Raw genomic sequence first — 12429 nt, 5'->3', positions numbered from 1 at the left:
TCCCAGAATGTAATTCTCTGGGTATATTTTTCCTATGGATTGTAGTGAGCTTAGTGAATCAGTCAAAACGATGTATTTCTGATTTGGTGAGGATATAATATATGTCAGTGCCCCGTATATGGCATATAATTCTGCATTAAAAGTACTGCAGTGTATTGGCAACTTATATTTTTGGCACATATTAGAGGATATAACTGCTGCTCCCACGCCATCTGTTGATTTTGAAGCATCTGTATATATTTGAGAGAAGTTTGTATACTTTGATAATAAGTTTTGCAGATTTTGATGTATTATACTATGGTTAGTAGTATGTTTGTCCAATGAAGTTAAGGTGGTAATTATTTTTGGTACTCCCAAATTCCATGGCGTAGCAGGTTCAAAACTAACAGGATAGCAAGGAGGTAAGGTGGTGTTAAGAGATGAGAGATCCATTTTGATTCGGTGGTAGAAAGGTTTGTGTAGACGTGGTTTATTGGAGAAAAATGTTGATAATCGGTTAAGGTGATCATATTTGAAGGTGTGGTTATTAGGATTTGCATTTGATTTAATTGCATAGGTTAACTTTAAGTACATTCTTCTGTAATACAGTGATGGTTCAGCTGCTTCACAATACAGGCTTTCTATTGGTGTGGTTCTGAAAGCTCCCAAGACAATGCGGAGTGCAGTATTGTGGATTGAATCTAAAATTTTAAGAGAAGACTCATTAGCCGATGAATATGCTATCGCGCCATAGTCTAATTTAGATCTGATTAGAGTTCTGTAGAGAGAGAGCATAGTTTGTCTATCTGCTCCCCAGTCTTTTTTTGACAATGATTTAATGATATTAAGTCTTCCTTGGCATTCGATTGCCAGTTTCTTAATATGTTCTTTCCAATTTAGATGTTGGTCGAATGTCATTCCTAAAAATTTTACAGTATTTTTCCGAACTAACGAATGGTTATATAGTGAGAGTGAAGGGTGATTAGGGCAGCTTTTCTTTGAGAATAATATAAATTGTGTTTTTTCTGTAGAAAATTGAAACCCACAACTTTGCGACCATTCCTCTAGTTGATGTAAGAACGTTTGTAGCATATTCGTGATGTTTTCCATATTTTGACTTCTCGCATAGATAACAAGGTCGTCTGCGTATAAGAGACCTTTCAGTGGTAAGTTCATATTGGTTAGGACATCATTTATTGCTACTAAAAAAAGTGTAGGGCTTAACACTGATCCTTGTGGAATACCATTCTCTAGTTTTGTTTTTGGTGATAGCATACCATTAGTTTTAAGTTGGAATGATCTATTGGTAAGGAAATTGTTAATGAACGCTAGGCAGTGTCCCCTGATATTTAAATTATGTAGTTTCTTGACTATTAGGTGTTTCCAAGTGACATCATAGGCTCCCCTGATGTCAAAAAATATAGCGACGCATTTTTGATTGACAGCAAAAGCTTCAAGTATGTCATTTTCTAATGCTAAAATATTGTCTATTGTTGATCGATTTTTACGAAAACCACTTTGATTTGGAATGATTAGGTTTCGATTCTCAAGGGTCCATAAAAGCCTTTTATTTACAATTTTTTCCATTAATTTACCCATAGCACATGTCAAAGATATTGGTCTATATGAATTTGGATTACTTTTTGGATTGTTTGGTTTTAAAATTGGTATAATAATAGATTCTGACCATTTTGGTGGAAATTTATGTTGAGTCCAGATTAAATTAAATAACCTTAGTAAGTACTGGTGAGCGTTTGAAGGTAGATTTTTTATAAATTTTACCGGAATATCATCAGGTCCCGCTGCCGAATCTTTAAATGAGTTAAGGGCTTCGTTGTATTCTTCCATTAAAAAAGGAGAGTTTATAGGACTTTTATCTATCTCATCGAAGTTAATTAGATTACGTTCTTCATGTTGCTTAAGTGTAATAAAGCTCTGGTTATACTGGGTATTACTAGATCTGTGTTTATAAGTGTTAGCCATTTCTTCTGCGATTTCGTTGTCGGAGGTAATAACCTTATCTTGAATATTTAGTGAGTTGATTTTTAAATTTAAACTTTTTCCCGATATTCGGTTTATCTTCTTCCATATGTCACTCATAGGAGTAGAGCTGTTTATTTTAGAAACATAATCAATCCAGGATTGACGTTTAGCTGTCTTTATTGTCAATCTAGTTATGGCTCGAGTTCTCTTATATTCTAGTTGGTTTTCAAGTGATTTATTTCTTTTATATTTATTAAAGGCAGTTTTACTTTCTCTAATGACCTTTTTACAAGACTCGTTCCACCATGGAACTGGTGTTGAATGTTTCGTTGGAGCTGTTTTACCGATTGAGTTTTCAGCTGCCTTAATAATTATTTGGGTCAAATTGTCTAGACATCCTTCGACATTAATTATTGTTGTCGAGCACTTGTTTATATATGATTCTATCTGTTGGGCGAAATGCTTCCAATCGGCTTTATCTATTTTCCATTTGGGAGAGAAATGGGTTGTGCGTTTATGTTGATTGTTTTCTATAATTAATGGATAATGGTCACTGTTGTATGTGTACTGCATTGGATACCAAGACAAATGTGGGTAAAGATCACTGTCACATATTGTTAGATCAAGTGGTGTAGCTTCTCCAGTTCTTATATTAAATCTAGTCGGGCTTCCGTCATTTAAGAGAGACAAATTAAGATGATCTATAATTTCTTCAATGGCGGTACCCCGTTGATCTTTATATGCTGATCCCCAGATGTGATTATATGCGTTTAGGTCACCCAAAATGATTCGAGGAGTAGGAATTTGTTTAAAAAGATCCTCTAGTTCGTTTCTGGAAATTACTGCTCCAGGAGGTAGATATATGTTGCAAATGTTTATATTAGTTTTCCCCATAACGGTGACAGCAATGGCCTCTAAGTTAGTATTTAGAGGTATTCTTATCGAGTCATATGAATTATTAATTAAAATTGATACACCGCCACTAGCAATGTTTTGGTTAAGTCTTATTTGATTATGACAAACATAGTTTCTTAAGATTATATTTTGATTTGGTTTAAAATTGGTCTCTTGTAAACATACAAAATCTGGATTTTGTTCTGAAAGAATGATCTGTAGCATAGGTAAATTATTGAAATAGCCATTTATATTCCACTGTATTAATTTATTAAACTCCATTTTAATTTATTAAATTTATTTATTGATTTGTTTGTGAGGAGTCACTTTCTGTATCGGATACTAGGTCCTGTGGGATTTGCATCTGTAAGTGTTTTAGAAGAATTTTCCTTAATTTGGTATTTCGGGTCTTTGTAGATCTGTCTTGAGTATAGTGATATATTTTGTTTAACATATCGATGAGAGCTGTAAAGTTATCTGTATAATTTTCAACGGTAATAAGTGGATCGGGTGAACTCTTTATGTTTTCGAATAGGTCTGTTATCTGAACATAGCTTAGAACAAATGGTGGCGACTGCTGGTTTATGAATGCTTCTAGAGATTTTCCTTTATTTTGTTTTTTCTTTTTCTTGGGATTAAGTGCTATTTCTGCTGGATTGGTAAACATCGGTTTATCAGTGGTATCATTAGGTGGCGGGGGAGGACTTAAGGTATCGTCAATCGTTCTTTTTGAACTATTTTGTGAAGACTCAATATTCATATGTAAGGTAGTTGATTCGCTCTCAGTTTCTTTGGGGTTCAGTTGATTGTTTGTAGTTGGGTTAGCTGATTGAATTGAAACAGATGCTGGTGTGATGGTTGATATTTCTGGAGGATTTAATATTGGGTTTTTTTCTGCTGTGGTTGGAGCAATAGGATTTGGTTTTGGATTGATAGGTTCTGGTATGCTGGTTGATATTTCTGGAGGAGTGAATGTTGGGATGTTTTCTACTGAGGTCGAAGCGATAGGATTTGAGTTTGGATTGATAGGGTTTTTGCAGTTAGTTGCCGTATGACCATTTTGTTTACAGTTGTAACATGTCAAGTTGCCACTCGATAAGAATATTCTGTATGAAGTATTATCGTAGTTGATTAAAAACGATTCTGGAATTGTGAGGTCTGTTGGGCTGATAAAGATTTGCCTTCTGAAGCTCATTATATGACTAAATTCAGGTAACGGTGCACCAATTTTTAAAAAGGACATTGTAGATTGAATAACAAGTCCCATGGACTCGAGTTCTTTAATTAATACATCATGAGGAATTGATGGACAAACATTAGAGAGAATAATTCTTTCGGAAGGAGTTATATACCTTCGAGCTTGTATAATCTGATTGTTAACCAAAATGTTGCCGTTATTTTCAGTCATGAATTTTTCTACGATATTTTCAGATGATAAATACAAACATATTCTATTGTTTGATAATCTAGAGCAGAATAGTATATTTTTTGGATGGATGATTTTTCCCAGCGGGAGGAGGTAATCTTGTATTTTCGCATCTTCAATGGAATTAAAAATGATCGCCTGGCGCTTAGAGGGATGTTTTTGTTGAATAAGGGCGGTAGAGTAACTTCTTGGTGTAGAATTATCCATTTGAGAATTTCCTGGTAAATTTATTTCACCGCTTTGTGACATCTTGATCGATTTTTAAACATTTCTAAGTACGGACCTGTCCCCGGCTGGGAAAAAAGCCGAGTGGACACACAGGTCGATGGTAATTAAATGTTTTTGTTTAACGTCAAGCAGATTTCGATATAAAAATTTACAATAATGTTAAATACTAATTAGATGTTTTCTGTGGAAATTACAGTAAAACTGTACTTACAAATTTGGAAAGTTGAGATTCAATTGATCACTAATAACTTCACCAAGTTTGGTTAAATTTTGAAAACTTATTCTCACTTAATTTGAACTATTTTGTAGAGCCAAAATAAACACACCGTTCCGACATACAGTCAGGATCGGCCCTCTGAGATAATCTTTCTATTCTGAATAAAAGGGAATTTTTTACCAAACTTCAAAAATTCGATATTTGCTTTTGACTCCATTTTTTTTAAACTAATCATTCTAAACCAGTTAAACTTCTTGAACCTATTAATAATACATAAGTAAAAAAGACGAAATAAGGTCAATGACTAATTTTAATCAGGGTGGTGATTAGGGGTTTGCTTTCGATCACTTTTTCGCTGAAAAATATAGGGTCTGACATTCTTTTCATTATAAGCCACCTAATTTTTGAGCTAAAGACTTTTTTTTGTTGTTGAAGATAGATATTTTTAAATACTTCAAATTAGTTTAAACAAGTGATCCTCGAAAAATGCATAGTTTTCCCGTCTTTTGACCTTGAAACTACAGTATTTTGCATTTGCCGAAGAAGCCCTAACATATAATAAAATATAGCTCGATTACTATTGGTCTTAAAGAAAATTTAAAAACACGGTTTTGTTGATTTTTTCAAAAGGTACATTTTTTTAAGCAAAGTGGTTTTGATAAAACAAAAACTCTTTGAGTTATTTGCAGGAAACTGATTAAAAACATTAATTTTTTTAATATAAAACTAACACTTTCGATAGCGAATAAATAGAAAACAATTAATTTTATCAAAAAAATGTATAGAACATTTTTTGCTTAGAATGAATGTTTTTACCAACTTTTGCAGTCAAAATATAATACAAAATTTTCACCCCCGACATGGGGTGGCAACCACCCCCATGGTAAAAGCGCCTTTTGACATCATATAGATTTTAATCCTTGGACTATCCACTACTTATTCTCAAATTTTCAAGCAAATCGATCCATTCTGTAAAAATTGCGAGGTTTTGTCCTATTTTAAGCTTCATTACTTGGACTAAAGCGTTCTCGATAAAGGCAATTATATTATCAGGAGATACTACAAACGCTTCCGGATTTTGTTTATAGGCTTCTTGAATTGCTTGCTTAGAGACAATGGATAGACTGGGGTCGACAGAAAAACTACGTTTTAGTTTCTTTTTTGTATTGGAAGAGTTAGAGGAACTAGGAACTACCTGATTTGGAGGAAGCATGGCTTCTTCTGTTGCAGGGTTTTCCCCAGATTGTACGTTTTGATCTTTTACGGATGATACAGAAGAGCGTGGCCTCTTCTGTTAAAGTGGAGATTTTAAACATGGTTTATCTGACTGTTCAGATATTGGTTCATTTTCGTAATTTTCTGTGGATGAAGAGAGATGTGGTAAATTGGTTTGAGGGGAACACATTTCAGTATGAGAGAAAAGTTGTGTATTCTGTTGCTGTGGCGTAGATTCGGTGGTGGGGGTTAGGTTATAAGAGATAGTAGAGTTTTGAGATAACACATTGTCTGTCACAAGTTGTGTATGCTGTTGCTGTGGTGTTGACTCGGTAGTAGGAGTTGGGACATGAGAAAGAGTAGAATTTTGAGATAACACATTGTCAGATGAAGTATTGGGACAATTTGAAGCAACGTGTCTAGACTGTTTGCATACGAAACATTCCATCTTGTCCGTTGACAGAAAAATTCTATTATCATTGCCTTCAAAAGAAATTAACAAGGAGGTGTGAAGCTCGAAATTATCAGAGGGTGAAAAGACATACACTTGACGGCGGAAACTGAGGATGTGGGAATATTCATCACCTGGAATTCCTGCTCTAAGGAAAGACACAGGGGAGGCTATTTGAATACTCTTTGAAGACTCTTGATTGCATTTTCTGCAAGTTCGTGGGGAATATATGGAGAGATATTCGAGATTAATATTCTTTTTGTCGGGGAGACAAGTTTTCTAATACTTAAAATTAGGGAGCCGATTTGGATAGTTGGGTGGGACTTCAGAAGTTGATCAACGAGATTTGGGTTGGCTAGATATATGCAGATTCTATTATTGGAGATTCTGGAAGCAAAGGAAATATTTTTGGTCCGATGACATCACCAATAGCTTTAACGTAATCTAGAAGTTTAAGGTTTTCTTCTGTGTGAAGGACTATGGCTTGCTCTTTTTTTGGTAGAGATGGTGGTTTCCGTGTAGATTTTGCAGCGTTTACGTACGAGATTGATATAGTAGCTTGAGTATTTGTAGCACTTTGAAGGGCCATGGTTGAGGTAGAAACTGTAGGATTACTGTTTATGTTTGTACTTGTCATGTAGATACAGACAATAGCTTCGTGTTATATTTCTTCTTTAAAAGGTTCTGGTATCAGAATTGCATTCAAAGCCATTATGCTGGATGGTCAGCAAGAACCAGCAAACTGGTGAAACCAGCCGCTGGTATGTACTTTTTATAAATTAAATATAATTTATAATGGTTTAATAATATAAAGAAAGCAATACGTACAAATTTTGTCCAGAAATCACTTTGTAAAATACACTATTAAATCGAAATCATAGGGGGCAATACCCTTTTCACTTTTGTTGGTTGTACCAAATTAGACAGGTTGTACCTTAGTGGGTTCATGCACAACAATTTTGCTAAAGTTCATCACATGAGCAAATTCGTAGTTTACGATTCTATAAAGGATATACACACAAACATACATTTTTTTCATATATTCATTATACTTGTCATTCAACTACTATTGATGGCTTTAAATATCTTAAAACTTAAGTTTAATAATATTATTTTAGGTGGAGATATACGAGTGCAGTTACCAGAGGAAACAAAACATTTTGATAACATAGATAAATCTTTTAGAAAGATTATGTTAGAAACAGCCAAAAAGCCGAATGTTTTAGATCAATGTAACTCTCAAGGAAGACTGAACGAGTTATTAAGTTAGTTACCAAAAATGTTTATTTTCTATTCAATTCAAGTTTAGTTATTAATTTCTATAATTATTGTCAATACCTGCTTCTTGTTTATTTTTGTTTATTTTGTAGTAAATGAAAACAATGCATCTAATGATCTAATCCTACGATTAAACAATATTATAACCAAATCTACTACATTTCGTTCCATGTAGGTCTTCCTTATAGTTTACCTTTATAGTCGAGAAAATAAAGCTGAAAAAATGGCAAAACCTCGCAATTTTTTCGTCCAGCATCCATTTGTACAAAAATTTGGGATTAGGCTCATTACACCCTCTAGTTCATTTTCTATATTGAGCCGTTGTACGCTTTTGGTTTTGTAAGGGTGAAAACTACCCCTAGTTGTAAAAAATTATAAAATAACATTTGGTTCTTATTAGTTACATAATGAATATTTTATGCTTTAAGATATACTATCATAATATTTCAACCCTTAAAACCACCCCTGTTGGAGCTATATATATATATATATATATATATATATATATATATATATATATATATATATATATATATTTATTTTTAGCCTCTCATGACGTCCCCCCATGTTAAACTGTAGTCTCTCGTGGCGTCCAGGCCTTCGTGGACTCCGATATACGGTTGCCACGAGGATTTTCTCTAAAATATATCGCAGGTGAAAGGTACCACTTCCTACAATGCCTGAACAAAATATTGGCCGGATGTCCTCAGACACGTTATCTGTATAATAATATACACATTACTTGGAGCAGTTGCCATCAGGCGCGCCACGTTCGCTTGCTGTATATCTAAAATCACTTTAACGGTTTTGGTGACGTCCAAATATATATTTATTCAGTTTAAGGTTGTCGCGGAATCCGTATATTTCAGTTTATGTCCTCATGGCTTCTACTACGCTGTTGCCACCTCAAATGTTGGTATTTAGACTTCGGATATTTTTATAAATGATTATTGTAGTATGTTAAAACAATTATTGTTGTGACAGATTAATGATGTTCTCTTTGTATAATTAACAATATATTTTTTTATTACAAAAATAAAAAAAATTAAAAAGTATGTTCATTAAAATTGATGAATTTATCCTAACCAGTTGCCGAAACTGGTGGTCTAATTGCTCAATTGTAACATATTATAGAAGTGTTAGAATTTAGTTCTTAATTCTTGATTAGAAAATCCAGATTTAGAAATTAGAACCACAAACACATGTAAAGAATATAAATATCTCGGATCTATAATATCTAAAGAAGGCAAAAGAGACATCGAAAACAGAACACAGCAGGGCAAAATAGCGGTAAACATTCTAAGCTCTCAGCTATGGTCTAAAAAGATAAGACAAAAAACGACAATCTATAGTACCTTGGTAGAGCCTATTATGACTTATGGGGCAGAAGTTTGGCAGATCACGAAAAAAGATAGAAAGAGAATAGAAGTAGGTAGTAGAAATGGATTATCTAAGGAGAGCGTGTGGTATATCCAAAAAAGATCGCATCAGGAATGAAGATATTAGGAGGACAAAAACTGTATATTCCAGAGTAGATAGAATTGAAACGAGACAACTAGTGTGGTATGGTCACGTCAAACGAATGAATGAAGATAGATGACCAAAGAAAGCTTTAAATTATATACCACAACAAAGAAGAAGAAGAAGGGGAAGGCCTTGAGTTACCTGGGAAGAACATGTACAGCAAGCACATCATGAGAGATAGAGCCATCAAAGAAGACGAATGGATGGACAGAAAAAGATGGCGGTCGAAATGCGAGAAGCAGCAGAGGCTATAGGAACCTCGCTTATAGATATATAGATATAATTCTTTATTACAATATTTTTAATTATATAATTTTTCTATTCTCATACTATAATAATAATATATCAATTATGATGTCACCACCTTTATCATAGATAGAATCAGATAGATCATTAGATACAACTAAGAAAGCAGGACGACCTTCTCCAGGAAGTACATAAAATAATGCCCTCTATTCGTCACGGAACATCACAAGAAATATGGGAGACTTTTAAACATTGTGTAACAACACCAATTGATCATCCAAAGATAAATAATCCTGTGCAACGGAAACACTGGATAACAGATGAAACCTTTCAAATCATTGAGAACAGAAGAAATCTTTGTCAAAGTGGTATGCATAGTGAAAGGGAAAAAGCTAGTTTAAGAAACCTCAATAAAGAAGTAAAGCGAAGATGCAAGGCAGATAAAAAACTCTACTATCAAAATATATGCAAAGAAATTGAGAGACATGATCAGAATAATCAGCCGAGAGGTCTATTTAGAAAAATACGCTACTTAACAAGATACTTCAAAGCCAGAACTTGGGCCATTGAAGACAACACTGGAACTCTGAGAACAATCAGAGAAGATATAGCAGAGACATGAAGATCGTATTGCAAGGGACCTATATAAAGATGATCAACGCCAAGAACCTGTTAACCAAATCTTTGACGAGGTAGAACAAGAACATTTAGCTCAAATATAATAAAGCACCAGGTCCAGATATGATAACAGCAGAAATACTCAAAGCCACAGAAGAAACTGGCGTAAAATTACTTCATCGACTCTGTAACCAAATATGGCATTCTAAACAATGGCCTAAAGACTGGACAAAATCTACAATAACAACGATTCATAAAAAAGGCAGCTTCCATAAATGCAACAATTATAGAACTATTTCTCTTATATCACATGCCATTAAAATTAAAATAATGCTACATATAATCAATGAGAGAATAAAAACATTTTTTCAAAGAGAAATTCCACAAGAGCAAACTGGATTTACCAAAGGTAGAGGTACTCGAGAACACCTGTTGAATATAAGACAGATAATCGAAAAATCTAGGGAATTCAATATTCCACTGTACATATGCTTTATAGATTATCGTAAAGCGTTCGACAAGGTCAAGTGGAGACACTTATGGCGAATACTAAATATTACATGCGAGTAAGGGCCAAAATAAAGATGAAATTAGTCAAAGACAAAAACCGGAAAGTAAACACAAGACGAAGATACAATGTCGAAGCTCTTAGACAAGAAAACACAAGAATCGAATTCACAAAAAGACTGAAATTAAACCGAACAGCACTGTCCCAACATGAGGAAACAGTGGAAGAAATATGGAAGAACTTCAAGGACATTATGCAAAAACTGCAAACGAAATTATAGGGATGAAAAAAAGAGAAAAGAAATGGATAACCGGAAACACATTGTACTCCAGGGAAATATATCAAAAATATACGTTCGGAACACTTGACCGGCCAGGTTTCAAATGGATTTTTTGGACACTATATACCTATTACATTATAAATACAAAAATGTCCGTTACAGTTCGGACGATAATTTTAGTTATTAACAAATAAGGGTCAAAAATGGCAGTTTTTTCGTTTAAATCGCTACAGATAAAAATAAGTAATTAAATATCTTATATCAGATAGAGTATTCATTTTTAGTAGATGAACAAAGGTTTAAAATGGCAGTTTTTGAATTTTCGTAAGATTATTTGTTGCTTCGGTAATTGCAAAATAAAACTTAAATTCCGAAAATAAAAAATTTGCTATAACTTTTGCAAAAATAAACTTAAGACTGATATTACATGAAATATTGGGTCGAACAGTCCATGTCCAGTCCAGATAATATACAAAAAATTTCAAGGCGATTCGTCAATTAGTTTACATTTTATTCAATTTGTTTATAAAAAAAGCCTTTTCTTTGCAATTATGAAGCATGATTTTCTTCATAAAATAATAATGATACAGCAATTTTGTGGAAACCACATGAAAACAGAATACTTATGTTTTCAAAGTTTTTAAAAAAATAATAAAAAGTCATTTTTATCATTCCGAAAATATTTTAGTAAAATAGAGTCATTTTTGGCTTATAAACAATTTGAATAACTTTGTTAGTATTGACTGCAAACTAAATTAATCGACTTAAGGATGCTAAAGACCTACCGGTTATAACCTAAAACCGGTTTTTTTAATTCGAAACAACCGGTTTTACCGGTTGTTTTTTTGTCCCGGTTATAACCGGTTTTTTCTTTTTAAAGTAATTACCGGTGAAAAACCGAAAAAGTTACCTGTGGAAAAAAAATTTATTTAGAGAAAAATGAAAAAATTTCTATCTATTTTCGATCTCAATTATATGTATTATAAATAATATGCGAAGTAATTAACCCAAACAACCATAATTCAACTTTTATTTACTAATAGAGAACTGGACGAAAGTGTCACATCAGCTTTTATGAAACAATTTTGGGAATAGTTATTTTTAGATTTAGATGATAATATATTTACATAAAAAAGTAAGTGATCTGCTTGAAATTGATATTCCAACCATCATCTAAAAAATTGTTTATACTTGAGTACTTGAGACTTGAGACTTGTTTGTAAGAAATTTGAATACCGAAAACCGATTAGGAACCTCCATTATGTAATTTTTAAACAATAAATAATTCTTAGGATATAAAAGGTAGGTATTATACGAACGTATTAAAAAATATTACCTACTGAAATTTTTTGATGGCAATAGAGAAGTAAATAATGAATTGGTTTATCGAATTTATTTTTAAGTAAAATATGTAATTTGGATATTTTTTTAAACCTGATAGATCCAAGGGACATTTCGGTAGATCGGTAGGATCATCACTTTTGGGAATATCCCAATTATTGACAACGCAATATACGCCGACGCCGTCTACAACGAGCGACGAATCAGAGATTGGGGTACTTTCGCCCATTTTTAGGGTAAT

At 33.2% G+C, this 12429-nt stretch overlaps 1 protein-coding gene across 1 annotated transcript in view; it reads left to right on the top strand.

The window, feature by feature from the left end:
- LOC114336768 (dynein axonemal heavy chain 10) overlaps window positions 1–12429 on the top strand; it is an 863661-nt gene that overhangs the window by 352701 nt on the left and 498531 nt on the right. Inside the window, exon 27 of the mRNA XM_050648469.1 lies at window positions 7512–7658. Within this exon, the coding sequence (XP_050504426.1) occupies window positions 7512–7658 (147 nt within the window). The remainder of the gene's footprint in view (window positions 1–7511; window positions 7659–12429) is intronic.

Source organism: Diabrotica virgifera, chromosome 4, assembly GCF_917563875.1.
Source record: "Diabrotica virgifera virgifera chromosome 4, PGI_DIABVI_V3a".
Lineage (NCBI taxonomy): Eukaryota > Metazoa > Arthropoda > Insecta > Coleoptera > Chrysomelidae > Diabrotica > Diabrotica virgifera.
The sequence above is the reverse complement of the archived record's forward strand: the minus strand, read 5'-3'. Positions and strand labels throughout refer to the sequence as shown.